A 25,630-nucleotide genomic window follows, 5' to 3' on the forward strand; every position below is an offset into this window, starting at 1 on the left:
GGAGGATGTTTATCTCCGCCACCAGGGGGCTCACCACCACAGCTTTTCAAGGTTGAAGCCTCTTCCTGGGCTGAGGAAACAAGGAGAGGCTGGGCCAGTCAACCTCCAGAAGGGGGCCGCCAGTCACCTGGTGGCTGAAAGGGCACAGGGAAACGGATGCAGCCCTGTAGGATAGGGAGGCCATTCCCCTGCTTTGGAACCTGACCTCAGGACTTTCAGGTCCCATGTTCACAACTGTGAGATTGTTACACTTGGAAAGTGGATTCTACAGATGGTGCCGTCTGATTCAGGGTGTCCAGAAAGAGGGGTGCACTGTGATGTTCCTCACTGGGGTAACACAGAGTTGTCTAAGGTGGGTGGAGTAGACTGACTTTGGAATCTCTCTCTTTTGAGTGTTTTGTGTTTTCAAAATGCCTTGTTTCTGCAAACATTCCTCTGAGGTTTGTGGACTTTCCCAGTATCAGTGAGGAAACTGAGGCACGGGGAAGAAATGGACTACACCTTAGCTCTGTGACCAAATTAGGCTCAGAAATCCAGCCTCCTGCTCTAGCCAGGGAAAGCCGACCACCTGGGTGGGCTGCTGCCTGCCCTGTCCTCTTAGGGCTCCTCAGAAGCAAGCCGTGGGGACACAGAGCACCAGGGAACTCTGGGGAAATTCGTTCACATTGGAAGGAAGGCCCAGCCTGACCTAGCCTTTTGCTCAGTCCTGCCAAAGTCAAACCATGGCAATTCCTTTAATTTAAGTCAACTTGTCTTAACTACTTACACATGAACAGATTCTTTTAATTTTCCTTTTTTTTTTTTTAATTAAAAAAATAGGACATGCTGATGGTAGAAAAATAATTCTAAAAATATAAGAGTATAAAATAAAAAGTACAAGTCCCTCTTCATTCACTGATCCCCACCTGCAAACCCTGCAATCCCACCCATCTGGATGTATTGCTAATCACCTAAATAGAGATACACACACACACACAGACTGATACATACACAAATGATTTTACTTAGCATTACAAAAATGGGATTAGACAGTTCATATTGTGACTTTTTTTTTTTTTTTTACCGACAAATGTATCACTGATTCGGATTAAGGTTTGAAATTAAAAAAAATTGAAAACATTTTATAGGTCTACTGTCTTGGAAGAAGTGCAGCCAGAATGCTCCTTGGAAGCACGTACGGCAAGACTGTGTCTCACATACTTTGGACATGTTGTCAGGAGGGATCAGCCCCTGGAGAAGGACATCATGCTTGGTAGAGGGTCAGAGAACAAGAGGGAGACACTTAACGAGGTGGATTGACGCGTGGCTGCAACAACGGGCTCAGTCACAACGACGGTGGTGAGGGTGGCGCAGGACCGGGCAGGGCGTCATTCTGTGGTACACAGGGTCACTACGAGTCAGAATCGACTTGACGGCACCCAACAACAACAACAACTTTCTTGATTTAAAAAAAATGAGGTCTCTAAGCCTAATATTTCTGTGTTAACCAAAACAGATCCCCAGGGCTCTTCTCCAGGCCTCTCCACCACATTCGACATCCTGTCTGCCCAAGTTCACATAGACACAATAAAATTAACAGGGTTTATGTGATATTTTTTCTGAATAATCCTGATAGAACAAGAGAATTGCTGAAATTGTGAATGCTTTTGTCATCTGAAGATTTAAATTTGTAATCCTGCTATTATTTCTATTGCTCTGAATTATTTTTTATAGGAGTTACTAAAAAAGAAAACCAAAACAATAGTGCTTGTGTAAAGAGGAGCTACAGACATAGCTGTAGTGTGTGTTCGCTTATTCTCTTCCAAACATTCAAAACAAGTCAATTACAAACATTGATACAAAGCATCTAGTATTTTTCCTTTTCAGATTTGGGCTTCAAGAGCAGCCAAAAATACATCTCCAAGTGCCCTTTCTCTAGAACCAAAGCCAAAGCAAGCTATCTGCTGCGGGCTCACCTCTGACTCTCGGCGACCCCACGTGTGTTAGAGAAGAACTGGGCTCTATAGGATTTTCGGTGGCTGATTTTTCCTAAGTGGATTCCCAGGTCTTTCTTCCGACGCACCTCTGGGTAGACTCGAGCCTTCAACGTCTCGGCTGTGTTAACTGTCACACCGCCCGGGACTCCTTCTCTAGAGCAGCAGGTATCAAACCTTAACACATAAGTACCTCCGGGAGCTTGTTGATGGTATAGATTTCCAGCGCTCACCGCAGGCCTCCTGAGTCCCCTTTCTTCAGGACCGGGTTGGGAATCTACATTTCTGACACACTCCCCGTGCATGTCTGCCAGCATTGGATTGAAAGGATGGCCCATGTCCCTGCCTGGGACTGGGTCTGACTCTTCCCTGGTGAGACTGATTCTATTTTCTTTCATGTAGAAGAGAAAGGTCCGGAAAGAATGCACAGGAAAAGGGTTGTGCTGACTTTTTCAATTAATAAACGCACTGCTGTTGAGTCGATTCCAACTCATAGTGATCCTATAGGACAGAGTAGAACTGCCTCATAGAGCTTCCAAAGAGCGCCTGGTGGATTCAAACTGCCGACTTTTTGGGTAGCAGCCGTAGCAGTTAACCACTACGCCACCAGGGCTTCCTTTCAATTAATAGCTGCCTCAAAATTTTATGCACAGTCTTAGGGATTCTTATCTCCTTGGCTTTAAAAGCTCAGCCTCCTAAAGCAGGTCGGGTGATCTGTGGTCCTGCAGTTGCCATTGGGCCATCTCTGCCTCTTCTTATGGAGTGTATCTGGGAGAGAAGCAGTCCACAATGGTTTCAATTCTGACTAAAGTTGTTTGTGAAACTAGCCAGTCAGGGAGGTCATCTGTCTCTACAGCCTGTGCTGTAGTTTGGTTGTCCTTGGCTTAGGCTAAACTTGGGAGGAAACTGAAGCCTCGGTCGAAAGCAGTCTACACCCTTGCAGCATGAAGGGCATGAGTTACAGCTGTCTACCACAGATGACACAACCTTGCTTGCTGAAAGTGAAGAGGACTTGAAGCACTTACTAATGAAGATCAAAGACTACAGCCTTCAGTATGGATTACACCTCAACATAAAACAAAAATCCTCACAACTGGACCAATGAGCAACATCACGATAAACAGAGAAAAGACTGAAGTTGTCAAGGTTTTCATTTTACTTGGATCCACAATCAACAGCCATGGAAGCAGCAGTCAAGAAATCAAAAGACACATTGCACTGGGTAAATCTGCTGCAAAGGACCTCTTCAAAGTGTTGAAGAGCAAGGATGTCACCTTGAAGACTAAGGTGCGCCTGACCCAAGCCATGGTATTTTCAATTGCATCGTGTGCATGGGAAAGCTGGACAATGAATAAGCAAGACTGAAGAAGAGTTGACGCCTTTGAATTGTAGTGTTGGCGAAGAAATTGAATATACCATGGACTCTCAAAAGAATGAACAAATCTGTCTCAGAAGAAGTACAACCAGAATGCTCCTTAGAGGCAGGGATGACGAGACTGCATCTTACATACTTTGGACATGTTGTCAGGAGGGATCAGTCCCTGGATAAGGGCATTCCACTTGGCAGGGTCAGTGGAAAAGAGGAGGACCCTCAACGAGGTGGATTGACGCAGTAGCCGCAACAATGAGCTCAAGCATAATGATTGTAAGGATGGCTCTGGACAAGGCAGTGTTTCGTTCTGTTGTGCCTAGGGTCGCTATGAGTCGGAACCGACTCGGTGGCACCTAACGACAACAACCACAGAGTGGATGGGTTCCACAGAAACAGAGCTGAGCACAAGCAGCTTCCCTGGACCTGAGTTTCAGGGACAGGCAGAAATGACCTATGGTGACAGAGGGGGGAAGAATGGTTTTCTTTGGGGATCATTGCCTGGAGGTTAGCACAAGGGAGCCTTGGGGCGGAGCTGGAAATGTTCTATACCTTGAGCTAGAACTTACGCAGGGGTCATCAAGCTACATGTTCAAGCTGTGTGCATTTTACTGTCTGTATATTATACCTCCCCACCTCAAAAAAAAGAAAAATACAGAACTAATAAAAACACCCACCCATCTTTCAGCACGTCATATTGCAGTGGCTTGCGTGTTGCTATGATGCTGGAAGCCACACCACCAGTATTTCACATACCAGCAAGGTCACCCACAGTGGAGAGATTTCAGCCGGCCTTCCAGACTAAGACAGACTGGGAAAAAAGGCCTGATGATCCACTTCTGAAAACTAGCCACTGGGTCACAACAGAACATAGCCTGATATAGTGCTGGAAAATGAGCCCCCTAGACTGCAAGGCACTGAAAACACACAGTGGCTGCTACAATGGACTCGAGCTTACCAACGGACCACGGAGATGGTGCAGGACCAAGCAACGTTTCCTTCTGTTGTACACGGGGTCTCTATAACGGAGCTGACTCGATGGCAACCAACAACAACAACAGCAACGTATTACATCTCAATAAATTCAATTTAAAAAGATGGATCAAATTAAAAACAGCAACTCAAAGGGGTAGATAGGAAACTTAGGGGGCAGTGAGTTTATGTTGATGCAGGGGGAAAAACTCAGACAAAGAGGGTGAGAATGGTTGCACAACTCAATGTAATCAATGTCATGTAGAAACTGTAGAATTGGTATATGTTTTGCTGTGTATATTGTCAACAAAAAAAATAAGTAAAATTAAAAAAAAAAAATTGGAAAGAGACCCAGGATATACGATTGAAACAAAGCAAGTTTCAAAAAAAAAAAAAAAAAAAGACGGGGAACTGTGGATATGGCAAAGGTTCATTATGAAAAAACAAGTCTACGGTCCTATCTATGGAGCCAAAATTACCAAAAAAATGCACACAGTTTGGCAAGAAGAAAATTACAAGTTGAAGGCAGTTTCTTTTGACTCCAGCCATGGACTGAACATATAAAATGGCGTGAGCCCCGCCTGCATACGTGATGCTCTAAAAGGCCCGGTGTCATGGATTGAAATATGTCCTCCAAAAATGTGTGTATCAACTTGGTTAGGCCATGCTTCCCAGTATTGTGTGGTTGTCCTCCATTTTGTGATTGTAACTTTATGTTGAGAGGATTAGGGTGGGACTGTAACACCATCCTTACCCAGGTCTCCTCCCTGATCCAAGGTAAAGGGAGCTTCCCTGGGGTGTGGCCCCCACCACCTTTTCTCTCTCAAGAGGTAAAAGGAAAGGGAAGCAAGCAGAGAGTTGGGGGACCTCATACCACCAAGAAAGTAGCGCCAGGAGCAGATCGCCTCCTTTGGACACAGGGTCCCTGCACCTGAGAAGCTCCTCAACCAGTGAAGATTGAGGACAAGGACCTTCTTCCAGAGCCGACAGAGAGAGAAAGCCTTCCCCTGGAGCTGAATTTGGACTTTAGCTTACTTTCCTGTGAGGAAATAAATTTCTCTTTGTTAAAGCCATCCACTTGTGGTATTTCTGTTACGGCAGCACTAGATGACTAAGACACCTGGTAACGGGAAGGCTCACACACATATGAGTGATGACTTTGTCTTCCTTTGAAATACTGCCAGCTTGGGAAGAGTCTAAAGGAGCAGTTTCACCTGCATGTGAGTAGGAGCTGACAAGGATGGAGAGGAGTGAGCTGCCAGGCGGTTCTCAGTGAAAGCGCAGTTTTGCTTGGAATCTGGGTGAATGTGCCTGTGCAGGCCGACCAATACAATCAATATCGGTGGCAGAAGGGTCTCCTTCCGTGTGGAAGACCTGGGTTCGACTCCTGGCCAAGGCACCTCATGTGCAGCCACCACCTGTCAGTGGGGGCTTGCGTGTTGCTGTGATGTGGAACAGGTTTCAGCAAAGCTTCCAGGCTAAGACAGACTAGGAAGAAAGGCCTGGCTATCTACTTCTGAAAATCGCCAATGAAAACCCTATAGATCAGAACGGTCTGATCCACAACCAATCATGGGGATGATGCAGGGCCGTTCCATTGTGCATGGGATCGCCACGAGCTGGGGTGACTTCATGGCAGCTCACAACATCAATGACACCGTCGAGTGATGTAATGACAGCAGGCACCAGGTGGGAATTATACATCTGAGAATGGTCTGAGTGATAGTCCACGAAAGGGTTCCTTTCTCTTTTATTCCCCCATTGGGCAACACTTGACCTTCCTGGTTTACAAGGTTTTATAGGAACAACTAGTGGTCTTTCTTCTCTTTTCCTGGGCCATGTCTGTCTGTGTTCTCGGGCAGCCCGAGGAGTGAGTGGCTTCTCTGGTTTTCTCCCTCCCTCCCATCTAACTTTCTCTTGTCTGGTAGGACTGGCACAGTTGGGTGTTATAGAGACACAGTCTTGGTTTGTGGCGGAAACTGCTCTTTTAGGTCTGGGCGCTGTGGCCAAGGACAGCCTGGAGACCTGGAACTAGGGCAGGAAGGCACAGGAGATAGGTGGTGGCTGGGCACTGACCAGGCTCTACCCACAGGGCTGAGTAAGAGCTGGCCAGGCTGACAGTTGGCAAATGTGGCCATGAGAGGTTTTTCTTTCTTTGTCATAGGAGCAAGAGAAGCCACTTCTATTGCCCAGGTCAGGCCCAAAGTCTCTAAGCAGAACTGAAACTGGAATGTTCATAGTTGGTACAATGGGGGCATGGACGGTGACCCCCCAGCACCCAGCCAAGGCGAGGGAGTGCTCTTGTAACGCTGTCATGCCCCTGTGAAGACCCCTGCACATCTTGGGTTGGTGCTTGTCAAGCAGGCAGATACTCAGACTGAAGAGTGCCCTGGAATTTTCTCCCAAGACTGCTTGCACAAAACGTGAGGTCAAATTCAAATGCAAACAGATTAAGAAGTAAAAGGCAAAAGCCACCTCAGGGTTCAGAAGATTCCTGATGGCCAAGGATAAAAAGCACATTCATCATTTCAGCTCTGGCTCCTTCTAAATTCAGTTTCCTGGGGGAGCTTCCGAAGACTGGGAGGGGGCAGGTAGGAAAAATAATTGTCTTCCTTGGAAAAGGAGCCCCCTGGGGCCCATCTCCCTTCTTGTTCTTGGTGCTGAGGGATGACCTGAGAGCTGCGCTAGCCCCAAGCTTGGTACCTGGGGGAAGGAAGAAGAGGAACGTCCCTGATGAAGGCAGGTTCCCAAAAGGACCCACCAAGCCTGCTCCACGTGAGGAACCCAGCAGGCCTGAGGTGCTATCAGGTTGTTGATCAGAGCCCCCACTAGTCTTCCCTGGGTAGTGTTTGGTTGCTCAGGGGTCTTTCTTGTTTACTTCAACATCCTCCTTTTTCCTGTCAAGATGAATATAAACTAAAAGAAGAATTTCCGTGTGCCCCAGGAGCTAGCTAGCTTGCGTATGTGCCCTCTCTCTCTCTCTTTCTGAAGGTGCTGAGATATTTTTCAGGGAACTGCCAATTCCTGTTTTTTTTCCCCCGCCCTCTCCTGGCTGCCTTCCTAACATCCTCCACCACCAGATTGTACAATTTCTCGCGCATACGACATTTCCCCCCGCCAGCTAGCGTCCATTCCCTAGTTCCAGGTCCCTTCTCCCGCCTTTTACTTTTCCTAGTTATTCTAGAAAAAGCATTTTGACTGTCTTTTCCAGTTAGTTGAATGAAGGACAGTTACTCAGCTCCTACTTGCTCCTTTCTGTGCTTCTGAATACTGGATGGAGGTAACGCCCACCAGCCTGAGGTACTTGCATATTTCCAAACCCTCTTCAGTACTTGTTAACCAAAGCAAAAGGACACTACAGGGTAGAGAAGGTGCTGTGTCTGGCAAGATGCCACGGTGAGAACAGGGGTAAATAAATGAATGGTATGAAAGCCGCCCACCCCTCTGGTGGGAAAGAAGCCACCTATAATTCCCTGCTTTGTCCTTTGCTGTGACCCTGTTGTCCTCAAATGCTGCTACAGGTAATTTCAAAGGCTGTGGTAGGAGGTCACCCACAGGTGGGGGTGTATATGGACTTTGGTTTCTCCCAAGCCTAAGAGTGGGGAAACCTGTACAGAGGTTACCCCTCCTTTCTCCCCACAGCCAGACCTCCTGCAGCTGGATTCCACGCGAGACAGCCACCCAGACAGGCACCCCCTTCCCAGGGGATCCTCTTTGGAACAAGCCCCTTTGTTTAAAGCCCCACCACAAAGGCCTTCTGGGGCACTACTTGTCCCCTGCCAGAAGCCCTAGGGAGGTACCAGGGAGGCAGGGAAGTCTGAGAAGAACGGGCTGCCGAGGCAGGGATCACTCCATGTCCTTTCCAAAAGAGTACCTTCTAGAGGGCTGTGGGCCCGCCAGGCTCTAGGACAGCGGAGACACATTCGGGGGCGGGGGGCGGGGCAAAAAAGGAGCTGGAGGCAGGGGAATGGGGGAGCAAGGTGATGCTCCCTGCAGGAAGCCAGCAGGCCCTTCCCAAAGTTGGCCATGGTCCTTCCATCTGCCTCTCCCAGGGACACCGCCAGCTGTCCCCCTTCTCTCAGCCATAGCATTAGGCTTGGTCTAGTAGGATCAGGGAGTGAAGTGTGGGCCTGAGCCAGATGGGGGAGCCAGGACACCCCAGCAAGCAGTGCAGCCTCTAGGGAAGCCTGTCCAGGTCTAGCACGCAGGGGTTTCCCCAAGAGAGGGGTTGGGGGGGAGAATCCAGGAGGCCCATGGGAGGAGGCGAGGCCGGTGGCTAGGCTTGGGCAGCCAAGTGCACCCGCGGCGCACACTCTCTGGGAAGTTAGAGGGGGCTGAAGAGACCCTCACCTGTTGGCTGCACGTGTGTGTCCTGAGAGGGGGACCCTGGCTGACCCCTTCATCCCCGCCCCAGGAAGGAAGGATTGTGCACAGGGCTCCCCACCTCCTCGTTTCCTCTTCAAGCTCCCCTCGCCCAGCAGCGACCGGCCAGCGCCGGCTGCGTCCGAGGCACTGCTCCTGCCTGCCCTCTTCCCTCCGCCGCGCCCCACAGCGGCGCCCCCGTCCACGCTCCCCGGGCCCAGCAGCTGCCATCCCTGCAGGCTGCGGGAAGGGGTGCGCTCGCCCTCGCTTCAGCTCGCTTGGGGGCTCTCCGCGCGCTCCAGCCCCGACTCATCCCAGGCTCGGTCCGGCTCCCCCCGCGTGGACCGTGGAGTAGGCGGCGGCCCGCGACGCGGTCTTGCAGCCCGCGAGGCCGAGCCAGCCCTGGGTGGCCTGGCCAGCCGGCGGACTTGGCCAGCGGCGGACCCACCTCCCGTCGGTCCTTCCCCGCTCCTCCTCCTCCGCCGCTGCCGCCCCCGCCTCCTGGCCGCCCCCGCCACCCCCGCCGCGCCGTCGCCCGAGGCCGAGCGCGGGCGCGGAGCGTGGGAGCCATGGCGCGCGAGGAGGAGAGGGACCCCGAGCGCCGGGAGGCGGCAGCGCGGGCAAGCGGCGAGCAGGAGGAGGAGGAGGAGGGGGAGGAGGGACTGAGTGATAGCGACGACGGGGACGACGACGGAGAGACTGGCAGCAGCGCTCAGGAGGAAGAGGAGGAGGACGGGTGGGAGCGCAGCGAGGACGCGCGGCTGCTGCGCGCAGGGCTGCCTCCCGCGGCCGCCGTCCCCGCCGCGGCCGCCCGCGACCGGAGCTGGTGCCGCTCGCCCGTGCCCCCGCCGGGGCCGCCGCCCGGCCGCCGGAGGATGCAGCCGCCCGGCGACGAGGACCATGCGCGCCGCCGCCGCCGCCGCCGCCGCCGGAGGGATCTGCTGCTGAGCCAGCTCTGCTTCCTGGCCTCGGTGGCGCTGCTGCTCTGGTCGCTGTCGAGCCTGCGAGAGCAGAAGGGTGAGTGCTCGCCGCCCGCCCCGAGTGGGCGCTGCGGCTCAGGCCTCTCGGGGGCTCCCGAGCTGGGCGCGTGGCTGCTGCGGGCGGCCTGGCAGTGCCTCTCGGCTGGGGCCGCTGGTTGAGCACGCTGGGCCCGCGGCGGGGCTGCTGGACACGAGGACCCCCCCTTTCACCTCGGAGGAGCTCAGAGGAGGGTCACCTGAAGGCAAGGACTGCGGAGCATAGAAGTGTACAGCACCCTTGGGCGCCCAGCTGCCCTCAAGCCTCTTTACCTGTGCCTCGTGTCTCTGTCCTCTTAACAGCCATCCGGAGGGACTGGTGGTCCCAGTGGGGGGTTCTTACCTAAATGAGTCCCACAAAGGCCAGTAGTAAAGTTGTCCCTGTGAGATTCGGTACCTGTACGGGTGTACCACCTGGCTACTCTTTGGCTTATTGAAGGGATGAAGGGGGCTGGTTGGCTGGTTGACACATAGTTCTCCGTATGTTTTTCCTGTAAAACAGGTAGGATGAACCAGGTAGAAATACCCATACCTGCCTTTCTAGAACAGGTGCTGGGAAGTACAGATAGAAAAAGAGTGTTGGGCATCCAGCCAGGGTTCAGGAGTGCTCTAGTTCCCTTAAACTCACTGGGAAGACCTGGATTCCTATCCCGCAGCTCCTTTTTGTGGACTTGTAGCTCTGGAAGGAAGTGACTTGGGCTGCACGACCCAACTCTAGCCATTCCCCAGCAAGTTGCCCTTTCAGTGGGTTGCCCATTAACCCACAACTTTTGTCTTTGCCCTTGGCCTTTCTTGAGCTGAAATAGACCTTGTGGAAAATGTGTCCGGAACCATTGTCTGCTGAAAATGGTTTGGACCCTGGGGTACAGCTGTTTAAAAACTAAGGAAGGTCTTGGAAGAATAACTGTTATAAAACTGTTTTATAATCTGGCCATTAAAAGTGGCACAGTTCATGGGAAAACAGTCATATAAATGGTTGTGAGAAAAAGCAGTTACAAATATGTGCTGTGGTGTTAAGATCAGGCGTAGTTCTAATACAAGGTGTTATGAAGTGCAGAATAAAGACATTTTGATAGTGATGGTAAAATATTTTTAAAGGTGTCATCAATTAGGAAAGGAATCTCCTGCAGATTGGCTGGTCTTGTGCTTTGTGGTTCAGCCAGATGGCCGTCCTTGTTCAGGTCTGAGCAGACCTCTTGGTAGACTTCATCATATATGGTAATATGAGAGAGTCTGTCTTGGTTGACTCCACTGCTCTCTCCGTTGCTCCAGAATCCCAGATTATCTGGTCTTGGAGATGTATCACTCACGGGACTGTGCCGGGGTGAGAGAAGACAGGAAGCTCTCCAAGGGGCAGATGCAGACCTGTCACTCGTCAGTCTGTTGACTGTTTCTCACCAAGAGGGTTTTCATTGACTCCTTTTAATCTTCCCAAATGTTATGAGTGACAAGCTGGTTTCAAGTTCATGCCACCTTTGGAAAGAGCCATTCCATGTCAGTTATATGCCGGCCATTTTTCCTGCGTGTTGGGTCTCTCAGAGTCATAGAGTTCCCAGCACTTTCCAGGATCTGAAGACCTTTTCTTTGGATGGAGAATGTGACCAGGACAGTTAAGTCAGTCATCTGCAGGGGGCTACCAGGCTTCTGGGCAAGCTGGGATGTTGGGCTAGTGGTGGGGACAGGCACTGTGCAAACTTGATACCTGGTGACCCCCCTGTAATTGTAGAATGGTTTCCCCAGCAGGGACATTTATATTCAGGAGCAGGGACTCAGGCGTAATTCCAGAGCACAGCCCTTTCCCCATCTCTTCCCTTTCTCCTTTCCACCATTCATATATTCACATTCACCGCCCTCTTTTCCCTCATTACCATACATGTAGGATTTAAGAAGACTTTAATCCCAGCAACCAAAGACCGAACAGTTAAAAGCCAACAGTGTTAAGGAGGATGCAGTCCAGCCTCTGTTTATTTCCCCCAAATGCGATGCTAGTTGCAATTCTGTCTCTGATCACCTTTTCTTCATTAGGTGTAGATGATCTCCGTATGTGCTGAATGGTAATAGTTTGCAGCAAGACACAGACTTTTCAAGATAATTTTAACATATTAATTAAAGCATGTGGGTCTGCAAACTTATTATTTTGATTGGGGAATTGCCATTCAGCATACTTAAGCATTTAAACGGTGACATTTACCTTGGAAACTTGTGGATCACTCTGTTTAATGGTTCTTTCAATATGGATACAAAGTTTGAAAGTTAGCCTTGTTTTAAAGGTACTGACTCAGAGAAGCTGAGTGATTTGGTTAAGGTCACACAGCAGTTGGGGAGTAGAGGAAAAACCCAAACCAAGGAAACCTGGCTCTTTGCTCCCACTTCTGTTCCCTGGGATCCATGCCATCATTTTGGCCCAGCATTGTAATATTTATATAATCACATAGGGGTACCTTCATAATGAAAAAAGGCAGCCTTTTTATTTATTCACCTTGGAAGCCATGCAGTGATTGTTAAATGTAACTTCTTAGAAGCTTGTTTTTGAAAACACATTTTTTGGGGGGGAAACTTTTTTTTTTTTTTAAAGGACAGTTATTTTATCAAACCAAAATTACAGATGGGGCAGTGATGTTATATAATTTCTGGTCATATGGGATCTGAGATTTCTTTCTTGACGTTTAACCAAAGTCAGTACAGATTATTTTCTGCCGCAATGGGACAAGAGGATTATTTAATTTAGGTCAGAATGTATTAGTGCTGGAATTAAAAAAAAAGAAGTCCATTCTAATAATAACAAAAGCAATAACAGTAACTAGAATTTGGTGGACTCTTAAGTGCCAGGCACTGTTAAGTACTTTATATGTGTTGCCTGTTTAATTGGCAAACACTCCTGCAGATGTTTGGGCTTTCGGTAGTCCGGACAGAAAGAAGGACCCTTGGTGCCCTGTTTATGTAGTTGTTGCCAGTGAAGTCTCATTTTTGATCTCTGTTTTCAAAACCGATTGAATATGGCGTCAGATATTTTAATAAGGGCTTTATATTTACAGTGAGAATGGATTACTTTTGTATATTTTGAGTGGTTTAAAAGTGTTTAATATTTCTTTGAAGTAAAGAACTTGGTCAGCTTTTTCCAGAAGTGATGTGGGGAAGCCCCGGGGTGCTAACTCAGGAGTAATTACAGACGTTCCCTTTAGGAGGTTTTCAGGGAGGTAAACGGTGAATAAGGGGAAAAATGCACTCCTCGCGAGCTCACATGTACGTATACTTATACCTATAAATGGGAGTCAGGAGCCCTGGTGGAGCAGTGGTTTAAGTGCTCAGCTGCAAACTGAAAGGTCAGTGGTTCGAACCCACCAGGCCCTCCTCAGGAGAAAGATGTGCAGCAGTCGGCCTCCATAGAGATTAAACCAAAAACCAAACCTATTTTCACTGAGTCAATTTCAACTCATAGTTACCCTGTAGGATGAGCAGAACTGCCCCAGAGGGTTTCTAAGGCTGTAATCTATGGAAGCAGACTCCCACATCTTTTTCCCCTAGAAAGGCTGGTGGGTTTGAACCACTCTACCACGAGTGCTCCTTCCCCATAAAGATTATAGCCTTGGAAGCTCTATGGGGGCACTTGTGATCTGTCCTGTAGGATTGCTATGAGTTGGAATTGACTTGACGGCAATGGGTCAGTGGGTGATACAGGAGTCCCTGGGTGGTGCAAACAGCAAAAGGTTGGAGATTTGAGTGTACCTGTGGTGCCTTGGAAAAAAGGCCTGACTCTCTACTTCCAAAAATATCAGCCATTGAAAACCCTGTGAAACACAGTCCTACTCTGACACACATGGGGTCACTGTGAGTTGCAGTCAACTTGATAGCAACCGTTTTTTTTTTTTTTTTTTAAATACATATACATACATGTGTCATGGTGGCGTAGTGGTTAAGTGCTACGGCTGCTAACCAAAAGGTCGGTGGTTCAAATCCACCAGGCGCTCCTTGGAAACTCTATGGGGCAGTTCTACTCTGTCCAATAGGGTCGCTATGAGTCGGAATTGACTCGACAGCAGTGGGTTTAGTTTTTGGTTTATATACATAAAAAACGAAAAACCAAACCCATTGCCGTTGAGTTGATTCTGACTCATAGAAACCTTATAGGACAAAGTATAACTACCTCATGGGGTTTCCAAGGAGTGGCTGGTGCATTTGAACTGCCAACCTTTTGGTTAGCAGCCAAGCTCTTAACCACTATACCACCATATGCATATATATGTATATACATACATATATATATCTCTTAAACTTTGGGATACTTCTGTCCCAGTTACTATTGCTGTGTGTATTAATTGTATACTAAAATGTAGTGGTGTAAAACAACTGCTTTATTGATTTATGCTCATGGATGCAGTGGGTCAGGAATTAGGACAAGGCACAGCAGGGCTAGCAGCTTTCCTCTCTCTGGGGCCTGGGCCTCAGCTGGGAAGATTCAGAGTCTGAGTGACATGCAGCTGGGAGCTGGAATCATATGGATACATCTTCGCTCACATTGGCTGGGACCTCAGGTGGACTGGCAGCCAGAGCACCTACATGTGGCCTCCCCACGTGGCCTTTCCACATGGACTCTCCATGTAGCTTAGCTTGAGCTTCCTGAGTGTGGCAGCTGGGTTCCAAGACCGAGTGAGTGTTCCACGAGGACAGGGTGGAAATGTGTGGCGTTTTTATGTCCTGGCCTCAGAAGTCACATGGTGCCGCCTTTGCTCTTTTCTGTTGGTTGAGACAGTGACAAACATCAGCCCAGGTTCAAGGAGAGAATGCACAGTCCTGCCACTCAATGAAGGGGTTTCAGGGTCACACTGTGAGAAGTGCATGTGGGATGAGAAATTGTGGGGTGACCATCTTTGAAAAATCTAGAGATCATAACCTAGGAATGATTGTAGACATTTTCCAAGGTGGCAAACGGGGAATAAATAAATAAAATATTTACTTATTCTTATACATATTTGTATTTAATGTTTATGTGTAAATTATATATTCATGTATATTTATGCATATATTTATTCATATATGTGTTTTGGAGTCTCTGGGTGGCACAGATGGTTAACATGCTCACTTGTAACTGAAAGGGCGAAGGTTTTCAATTCCACCCAGAGGCACCTTGGAAGAAAGGCCTGGCACTGTAACTCTGAGAAGACAGCCATCGAAAACCCTATGGAGTGCTGTTCTACTCTGACACACATGGGGTCGCCATGACTCAACGGCAACTGAGATTTCATCTTTACCTTTGAGGCTTCCCATTCCTCCAGAATCACAGCCCTGCTCCTCTATGTGACGCACAGGCCAGCCTTGAAGGACTCTCCAGCCCTGTCTCCTGCTCCACTTCCCACCCTCTTCCTGCGCCAGCCACCCTGGCCCTTATGCTATTCTTCAAAAGGGCAGCTCTGCTTCTGCCCTGGAGCTCTTGCTGGGCCCTCTGCCAGGCTGCCCTTTCCCCACTGCAACTCCTTAGTCCCCATCCTTCACTTCTGACAGGGTGAAGTCCCCATTTTACTCACTGAACACACTTCATAGCTCTGTCATAGCTGGTCATTGTGTATTCATTTGATAGCGATTTGAGTAACATCTCCTTCACCTGATTGTGGGCTCCAGGAGGTCAGGAACCCTGTTAATGTTCCACAGTCACTCAGCCCATAACCAAAAACCAAACCTATTGCTGTCAAGTCAATTCCGACTCATAGCGACCCTATAGGACAGAGTAGAACTGCCTCATGGGTTTTCTAAGGGGTACCTGGTGGATTTGAACTGTTGACCTTTTGGCTAGCAGCCGTAGCTCTTAACCACTACATCACCAGGGTTTCCCTCAGCCCATAGTTGGTGTTAAAAGATATTTGAAAATAAATTCTGAATTATAGCGCCTGTGATAAAAACTTGTCTTTTGCTGCCATTGAGTTGGCCCCCAATTCATGGCAGCCCCATGCACAACAGAACCGAATGCTGCTGGTCCTGTACCATCCCCATGCCTGATCCTGTGACATTCCCGTGACCGGTTGAGGATTGGACCTTTGTACTCCATAGGGCTTTCTTTGTCTGATTTCCAGAAGTAGATCATCGGGCCTCTCTTCCTGGTCGGTCTTAGTCTGGGAGGTCTGCTGAAACTTGTTCAGAATTATAGCAGCGTGCAAGCCTCCACTGACAGACAGGTGGTGGCTGCACGTGAGGAGCGTTGGCCGGAAATCGAACCTGGGTCTCCTGCATGGAAGGCAGGTTACAGTGTATTAGGAGCTCGCTGACTGCCACATGGAGTCCTTGGGTGGTGCAGGTGGTTAACGTGTGTGGCTGTTGACTCAAAGATTGGAGGTTCGAGTCCATCCAGAGGTGCTTTGGAAGAAAGGGCTGGAGATCTACTTCGGAAGTCTGTATTGATGGAACAGTGCCTGCATTTTTTTAGCTAGTACACCCTTTATTTTTATGATTTATAATTGTGTCCCCAACTCACTTTTCATGGGGCAACACTGAGCTGCAGAAAGGTGAAGTGACTTGCTTGGCGTCACTGAGTTAGGCGACAGAATTTGAACTCATGGCTACCTGTGTCGGCGCCTACTTTCCTCTGCATTTCCCAGCCTCGGCCGGTGAGGCCATGCGTAAAAGCTGGGGAATCACACTGCCTTTTTCAGGCAGCCGGGGAGTAGAGGAGTAACAGAAGGTTGTTTTCATAGAAGCGGTATTTTAGAAACACATCGCTTTTCAACCTTTTCTATTTTCTGCTTAAACATATATAGATGTGTCTCTTTCCTCTTGGCTTTTCTTAGCTGCTCATCAACCCAGATTTTTCTCTTAAAGATTTCCTTCACTCGCAAACCTTGAATCCTTGTGGGAAGATTTTTTTTTACCCTGGAGGATTGGCCAAGCCAAAAGAATTGCAAAACCAGCTATTCGCTGAGCATTCTGTGGCCTGGTGGAACTTGGCTGATAGAACAGGATTTTGGCAACTCTGTGTGTCTTCAAGGAGATTTCTTTTCCTTGAGTGAGAGAGTGTTTCGGGGGAATGACAGTACGAGACTGACATAATGGGGAGACTGAGGTACGGGGAGTTCAGAAGACATCCCTGAAACGAGTGGGTGGTGCTGCCAGGAAGGGGGGAATGACAGTACAATGGGGAGACTGAGGTACGGGGAGTTCAGAAGACATCCCTGAAACAACTGGGTGGTGCTGCCAGGAAGGGGATGCGAGTCGTTTTCTGGCTGTTCTGCCTTTGGTCCCGTGGAGCTTGTTTTGCAATGATCTTTGTCTGTAGTATGCAGTGGTTTCACTTAGGTGTTGTCCTGTAGGGTTTTAGAATTTGAAGTGCTGAGGATTCAAGTGGAGGAGGTTTTCTTTGAATGGGGGCGACGGGTCTGTCCAGGTCGTTTTAATCATTGAACTCCAATTATCAGGTTTGGAGGACATCTTCCAGGCTCTCTCCTAAGGCTGCAGGGAGGTCGTGTTGAGCCCAACTGCTGTTCTTCCCTCATCCCTCCTTTCCTGACCTGGGGTGGTGAGGCCCCTCACAGTGCTAGTCTTGGGGATTTGCTACCCGTTAACCCTGCCCATACCTCATTGAAGAGTCGGTTTACGAACCTCTCAAGGAATCCCATGAGTGAGTTCTTGCCTGGATCCTGACTGGTATAAGATCCAGGGGCCTTCATTCATTTGTAATGTAGAACAAGTGGCAGGCTCTTTGCTAGTTGCTGGGGTGACAGCTGTGTCTCAGACAGATACTACCCTCACGGTGCTTACACCTCAGTGGGTAAAAGGCCCTGAACGGCTAATTTTTCATGAGTTCGGAGAAATATGGAGGCCCGGTGGCACAGAGGTTAAGAGCTCGGCTGTTAACCGAGGGTCACTATGAGTCAGACTTGACTGGACAGCGGTGGGGTTTGAGGAAACCCTATGGGGCGGTTCTGCTCTGTCCTATAGGGTCGCTTTGGGGTTGCTTTGAGTTGCAATCAACTTACCGGCAACTTTTTTTTCTTTGGAGGAGGGGAGGTTGTGAGAAATACAGTTTGGCATGTGAAAGGCCTGGGTGGCCAGGAGTCACTTGAACCTAAAAAAATGGAAAGAACTAGACTGGTAAAGAACTCAGAATGAAAAGGCAAACTAATAGAAAAATGGGCAGAAGATACAGGCAGGCAGATTACAAAATAACAATTGTGAATGGCCAATAGGCACAAGTAAAAATTCTCAGCCTTAATGATAGCCAGGGAAATCCAAATTAAAAAATAATGTAATAACATTTTTCATTTATCTGATTGGCAAAAATTGAAAATGTGATAATACGAAAGGTTGGTGAGGGGGCCGGGAAAACAGCTTTTCTCACTTACTTCAGGTACAGACGTAAGTTGGTGCCCCAGAGACCGTTAGGGGCTGTAGCTGGGGATCGGGCTTTAGACACAGACCCCAGGTGAAGCCTTGGCCTTCTCATGATACTGATGGTGTAGAAAGGGAGCGTGGGATTAGAATAGCAATATGTAGATTTGAGACCTGGATAGACTCTCGCTTCACCTGCACCCATGACCAGGCAGTGGAGGGGGCTGGTCCCACCCTTTGAGTTTAGAGCTTAGAGATTGGGTAGGAGATTGAGGGAACAGGAAAATGCTTCTGTCATTTCTGGAGTTGTCCCAACTATTGAAATTGCTAATTTAGATAATGAAATCTAGCAATTATGTCTTGCTTGTCAATAACCATCTCTAGGAGAGGGTGAACAAATCACTTGTAATTCGATTTGGGAGAATTTCACATTTGCAGCTTTGAATTTTTCTCTTCGTTTCTCCTTTTGTGCTTTTGCATGTTTTTGATCTTCTCAAAAGTCCTTTTTTCTCTCTCTCTGTCACACACATACTCACACATACTCACACACACACAGTCATTTTCACTCTGTGGAGCCAGGCTGCCACTGAATTTGAACCTGTGGAGGGCAGAAAGTAACAAGCAGGTGTCTTGAGAAGGAACAAAGGGCGCTACAAATTGACATCAGGAAGTCAATAAGACCATTTTAAAGAAGGAATATGAAAAATTTCATTTTTGGACATTTTGACTTTGAGAGCTGGTGGACCTCTAGGTGGAATATCGCTGACAGTTGAAAGTCGAGGTTAGAAGCAGTTGGGGCTGCAGATAAAGAAAGATTCGTGAGTAGATTACATAAGGGTAAAAAACCATGTCTTTGGTTAGATCCACAGTTTTCTGTCTTGCCCGCGCATTGTAATCACCTGGGGAAATCTTTAAGCATTACTTCTGCCTGCATTCCACTCCCAGAGGGTCTTACGTAACACTCTGAGGTGTGGCCTGGGCATTGGGGTTTTTTTAAAGCAATGCAGATTCCAACATGCAGCCAAGTTGAGCACCACTGGGTTAGATTAATAGTCAGCGTTTACCTTCAAGGTCCCTGGATGGCACAAATGGATTGCTCCCGACTGCGAACCTAAGGTTGGTGCTTATAACCCACCCAGGGGCCACAGAAGAAAGGCCTGGAGATCTACTGCTGTAAAGATTGCAGCCAAAAAAAAAAACAACCCTGTGGAATAGTTCTTCTTTGTAACACAGGGGGTTGCCTTGAATCAAAATCGGCTCCATGGCAACCGTTTTTTGTTTTCGGTTTACCTGTTTCAGCTGCGTAAATGCTATTCATAGCCAAGCTGTGAAATACAGTGTGATTAAATTTTCCTGTCCTGAAAATGAATTCATACTTGTTTTGCTTGCTTAGTTTTCTAGATCTTTACCACTAATTTAAGCCCACACTCTTCCCGTTGTCCTACTCTCTTCTAAGTATGTGCAGTGATACTAGCCATTCTCTCAGGCTCTCCTGAGGAAGTTTTTACCGCATCCCTCTGACCTGTTCCAGTTCACCCAGGTGGCTTGCTCAGTCTGCTGGCCCACTGCCAGCCGCCTTGGGAACTCCCTCAGCTGCATCCCGGACACCTCCTCAGCCCTCTCTGTGTGGAAGCGCTGTTTCCTGGAAGCCGCTCTTGTGTCTGTCTTGGTTTCTTCTTTCATTCGTGGTGTACATTGTGGGGAGCACGTATTCCAGAGCCTTCCTAAAACAGGGAGCATGGAAAGTCATTGCTGGAGATGTGTGTGTTTGAAAGCATATTCAGTTTACCTCCGCACTTAGAGGAGTTAAGCTGGGCTAAGAACTTAGGTTGGAAAACACTTTCCTTCTGAATTTTGAAGGCATTGCACTGTCATCTTTAAGCTTCCAGTGTTGCCTCTGAGAAGTCTGATACCATCCTAGGGGTTTTTCTTTTTTTTTTTTTTTTGTATGAAGCTTGCTTTTTTTCTCTGAGAGCCTATATGACCGTTGCTTTGCTCCTAAGGTTCTAAAATTTCATGTTGATGTGACTGACGTGGTTCTGTATTCACCCATTTTCCTGGGCACCCAGGTCCTTTTAACCTGGATACTCCTGTGCTTCAGGTCTGGGAAGTTCTCATTTTGTTTTTTTTTTTTTATGATTTTCTTCATCCTGAGTTTCCTGGACTATCTATTATTTGGAGTCTCTGGGTGGTATAAACAGTTAGTGTATTTGGCTGCTAACCAAAAGGTTGGAGGTTCAAGTCCACCCAGGGGTGCTGTGGAAGAAGGGCCTGGCAACCTGCTTCTGAAAAACCAGCCATTGAAAACTCTGTGGAGCACAGCTGTACTTTAACACACATGGGGTCACCATAAGTCAGAGTTGACTCAACAACAAGCTGTTTCCCTTTTTTTCTTTTTAAATCTGTTAATTAGATATTTGGCTTCCTGGACTGATCTAATTTTCGCATCTCTTCTTTCCTATTTTCTCTCATTTCTGGAAGATTTTCTCAGCTGTATCTTCCAACTCTTGTACTGAGCTTTTAATTTTTGCTATCAATTTTTAATTTCCGAGAGCTCCTTTTTTCTCCAAAAGTTATTTTTGTAGCAGCCTCTTCTGCCTCATCGTTGTGCTGTCCTCTCTTCTCTCCCTACGTGTATTAACAGGAGTCCTTTGAAGCATTATTTCCCCTGTAAGGACTCTTTTTCTCCAGGTTGGAATTGTCTGTTTGTCTCGTTTCCTCTTTCATATTATGCTTTCTTCAAATAAGATGTGGTCTTTGGTGTCTGCTCATTTTTGAGTGGCGCCATTAAGGGGATGATTGGAAATTGTGTGGAGAAGGGTCTTACCGTTTGTGAGCGTCTGTCAGGTGATCTGGCTGGACCATTTCACTGGGGAGTGCTTCATGTCTGTATCTGTAGGTTTTTCTTGGGGTGGGGAGTGCTGGTCAGATTTTCCAGGGAAATATTGCCTGGTCTCCTGTCTGGAAGGTGAACACCTGGTTACCTGTGGGAGCCCAAGGGGGAGAAGAAGGCTGGGGTGGGCTTGGAGCAGGCTTGGTATCCAGTGTGTAAGCTTTCATGGAATATGCCTGCTTTTAGTATGGGTGCCCCCGCCCGCTGTGCCTGATCCTCCAAGCTTCTTGGGGTGGAGGTGGGAAGAGACTTCTGAACTGTGTAGAATTTGAGAGGGAATCTGAGACTGAGTCTTAAGCTGAGTGTCAAAGAAACCAGTTGTTTTCAGGCCCCTCTCTGCCCCTCACTCCAAGAGGTGGTGATGTGGACAATTCTGGGGCCTTTGGGGGACTTCTCCAGGAAATGAATGTGGTTCTAGGCTTATCTTCTTTGGTGCTGAGGGTGCTGAGTTCCTGGGTCTGCTCTCAGTGGTCACTGGTCCTGTTGCTTTCTAGCCTCCCACATGTTTTATTGTCTCTTCTTCCTTTCTCCGTTTCTTTGTTGGTTTATGCTTTTAAATATTCTCTGTAAGCTTGTTTTGGATGGGGCGAGTAGACAGGGAACAATGATAAATTTGTGTGGTTAATTTTCCATATTTAACCAGAAGTCCCACCAGACTTTTGAAAGCCCAGCAGCATTTCCTAGGTGCCCTGCCCAGGGCTCTCTGAGGATGGCCTGTCCCCTCCCCCGGACTGCATTTTCAGTATAAACTCATGGAATCCTCCTAAGATGTCACTAAGGGGTGGCAGCGTGAGATTCGCCAGGTGTGGGTTTTGAACATGATGGGAAGTCAGTTGGTGATTGGAGGAAAATGAAGACTAGCTTATCCTCACACCTGATTGAGTTGATGGTGTTTGGTGAGCCGGTTTCAGGTTGGGCGGGGATAGATTTAAGGGAGGAAGGAGAGGATGGCAGAACTGCATCTCTGAGGAGGCCAGTCCGTAGATTCATGGTAGACACAGAAAGAGATTGCAGGCGGTCACCTCTGAGAGGCCTGGGCTGCAGCTGGACAGTAAGTGTGTGGAATATGTATGGAGTAAAATTTTCCTTCTGTCCTTCAGCCCAGAACGCACTGCACCCGCCTTTACCCAGTGTTGGCTGCCTCCTCTACTCAGGAGCTTCCTGTTGAACTTGTTGTACAGAAATGATGACAATTACGTTGACAGGTTCACCAGCCTCTCCCCCCACCCCCCTGCCCTGAATCCTGTCAGTGTAGACACATCCTGACTTTCATTCTTTTCTTTACACTCCAAAGAAATGAGGCAAAAAATTGTTCCTACACCTATCCTTTTTGTGATGTTGGGTATTGGTTGCTGCTCTGTGGTTCACCATATGCAGTGACCCTCTGGGCTTCCTTGTGGTGTTTCAGGCCTGGCCCATCTGCCATGACAGAGGTTTTTCTGCCCACCCCGTTGGATTGCCTTCGATTCTGGAAAAGCATGTACCTCATTTGAAAGTAATAACAGTGAAAACATTAAGAACCACAGTTGAAAGGATGGTTGTACTATCTCTCTACTTGGCCATTCTTTGGATTCCCTAGGTGGTGCAAATGGTAAAGCACTCAGTTGCTAACTGAAAGGTTGGCAGTTCAAATCCACCCAGAGGCACCTTGGAAGAAAGGCCTGGTGATCTACTTCTGAAAGGTCATAGCCATGCAAACCCTTTGCACAGGTTTGTTTGTTTTCCAGTGTATTATTGTGTTTTAGGTGAAAAGTTTACACAGCAAGGTAGTTTCCCATTCAGTAATTCGTACACAAATTATTCCGTAACATTGGTTGCTATCCCCGCAGTGTGTCAGCACTCTCCCAGTTTCCACCCTGCCTTCCCTGTGTCCATCCCTCCAGTTTCCCTGCCCCTCCTTGCCGTCTCGTCTTTACTTTTGGGCAAGTGTTGCCCGTGTGGCCTTCTACAGTTGATTGTTCTAAGAAGCACAGTCCTTTCAGGTGTTTTCCTTTATTTTGTAGGCCAATCTATTATTTGGCTGAAAAGTGACTTTCGGGTGTGGCTTTGATTCCAGGTTAAAAGGGTGTCTTATGGTGATTGTCGCAGGAGTTCCTCCAGTTTTTATCAGTCCAATAAGTCTGGTCTTTTTTATGAATTTGAGTTTCGTTCTACATTTTTCTCTTCATCCCAACCAGGATCTTCTTTTGTGTCCCTGGTCAGAGCAGTTGGTAGTGGTAGCCGAGCACCATCTAGTTCTTCTAGTCTCAGCCTGAGGAGGCTGTAGTTCCTGTGGGCCATTAGTCCTGTGGACTAATTGCTTCTTTGAATCTTTGATTTCTTTCACTGTCCTTTGCTCCAGATGGGAAGAGACCAGTAGTTGTATCTTAGATGGTCACTCGCAAGCTTTTTTTTTTTATTAACTTTTATTAAGCTTCAAGTGAACGTTTACAAATCCAATCAGTCTGTCACATATAAGTTTACATACATCTCACTCCCTACTCCCACTTGCTCTCCCCCTCTTGAGTCAGCCCTTTCAGTCTCTCCTTCCGTGACAATTTTGCCAGCTTCCCTCTCTCTCTATCCTCCCATCCCCCCTCCAGACAAGAGTTGCCAACACAATCTCAAGTGTCCACCTGATATAATTAGCTCACTCTTCATCAGCGTCTCTCTCCCACCCGCTGACCAGTCCCTTTCATGTCTGATGAGTTGTCTTCGGGAATGGTTCCTGTCCTGTGCCAACAGAAGGTCTGGGGACAATGGCCGCCGGGATTCCTCTAGTCTCAGTCAGACCGTTAAGTTTGGTCTTTTTATGAGAATTTGGGGTCTGCATCCCACTGATCTCCTGCTCCCTCAGGGGTTCTCTGTTGTGCTCCCTGTCAGGGCAGTCATCGATTGTGGCCGGGCACCAACTAGTTCTTCTGGTCTCAGGATGATGTAGGTCTCTGGTTCATGTGGCCCTTTCTGTCTCTTGGGCTCTTAGTTGTCGTGTGGCCTTGGTGTTCTTCATTTTCCTTTGCTCCAGGTGGGTTGAGACCAATTGATGCATCTTAGATGGCCGCTTGTTAGCATTTAAGACCCCAGACGCCACATTTCAAAGTGGGATGCAGAATGATTTCATAATAGAATTATTTTGCCAATTGACTTAGAAGTCCCCGCAAACCATGTTCCCCAGACCCCCGCCCTTGCTCTGCTGACCTTTGAAGCATTCATTTTATCCCGGAAACTTCTTTGCTTTTGGTCCAGTCCAATTGAGCTGACCTTCCATGTATTGAGTGTTGTCTTTCCCTTCACCTAAAGCAGTTCTTATCTACTGATTAATCAATAAAAAACCCTCTCCCACCCTCCCTCCCTCCCCGCCTCGTAACCACAAAAGCATGTGTTCTTCTCAGGTTTACTGTTTCTCAAGATCTTATAATAGTGGTCTTATACAATATTTGTCCTTTTGCCTCTGACTAATTTCGCTCAGCATAATGCCTTCGAGGTTCCTCCATGTTATGAAATGTTTCACAGATTCGTCACTGTTCTTTATCGATGCGTAGTATTCCATTGTGTGAATATACCACAATTTATTTACCCATTCATCCATTGATGGACACCTTGGTTGCTTCCAGCTTTTTGCTATTGTAAACAGAGCTGCAATAAACATGGGTGTGCATATATCTGTTTGTATGAAGGCTCTTGTATCTCTAGGGTATATTCCCAGGAGTGGGATTTCTGGGTTGTATGGTAGTTCTATTTCTAACTGTTTAAGATAACGCCAGATAGATTTCCAAAGTGGTTGTACCATTTTACATTCCCACCAGCAGTGTATAAGAGTTCCAATCTCTCCGCAGCCTCTCCAACATTTATTATTTTGTGTTTTTTGGATTAATGCCAGCCTTGCTGGTGTGAGATGGAATCTCATCGTAGTTTTAATTTGCATTTCTCTAATGGCTAATGATGGAGAGCATTTTCTCATGTATCTGTTGGCTGCCTGAATATCTTCTTTAGTGAAATGTGTGTTCATATCCTTTGCCCACTTTTTGATTGGGTTGTTTGTCTTTTTGTGGTTGAGCTTTGACAGAATCATGTAGATTTTAGAGATCAGGCGCTGGTCGGAGATGTCATAGCTGAAAATTCTTTCCCAGTCTGTAGGTGGTCTTTTTACTCTTTTGGTGAAGTCTTTAGATGAGCATAGGTGTTTGATTTTTAGGAGCTCCCAGTTATCGGGTTTCTCTTCATCATTTTTGGTAATGTTTTGTATTCTGCTTATGCCTTGTATTAGGGCTCCTAGGGTTGTCCCAATTTTTTCTTCCATGATCTTTATCGTTTTAGTCTTTATGTTTAGGTCTTTGATCCACTTGGAGTTAGTTTTTGTGCATGGTATAAGGTATGGGTCCTGTTTCATTTTTTTGCAAATGGATATCCAGTTATGCCAGCACCGTTTGTTAAAAAGGCTATCTTTTCCCCAATTAATTGACACTGGTCCTTTGTCAAATATCAGCTGCTCATACGTGGATGGATCTATGTCTGGGTTCTCAATTCTGTTCCATTGGTCTATGTGCCTGTTGTTGTACCAGTACCAGGCTGTTTTGACTACTGTGGCTGTATAATAGGTTCTGAAATCAGGTAGAGTGAGGCCTCCCACTTTCTTCTTCTTTTTCAGCAGTGCTTTGCTCATCCGGGGCTTCTTTCCCTTCCATATGAAATTGGTGATTTGTTTCTCTATCCCCTTAAAATATGACATTGGAGTTTGGATCGGAAGTGCGTT

At 47.6% G+C, this 25,630-nt stretch overlaps 1 protein-coding gene across 1 annotated transcript in view; it reads left to right on the plus strand.

Moving 5' to 3' along the window:
- Positions 1-9,219: 9,219 nt before the first annotated feature.
- Positions 9,220-25,630, plus strand: part of SLC24A3 (solute carrier family 24 member 3) — a 677,514-nt gene continuing 661,103 nt past the window's right edge. Inside the window, exon 1 of the mRNA XM_049870001.1 lies at positions 9,220-9,693. Coding sequence (XP_049725958.1) covers positions 9,246-9,693 — 448 coding nt within the window. The 5' untranslated portion in view covers positions 9,220-9,245. The remainder of the gene's footprint in view (positions 9,694-25,630) is intronic.

Source organism: Elephas maximus, chromosome 25 (genome assembly GCF_024166365.1).
Source record: "Elephas maximus indicus isolate mEleMax1 chromosome 25, mEleMax1 primary haplotype, whole genome shotgun sequence".
Lineage (NCBI taxonomy): Eukaryota > Metazoa > Chordata > Mammalia > Proboscidea > Elephantidae > Elephas > Elephas maximus.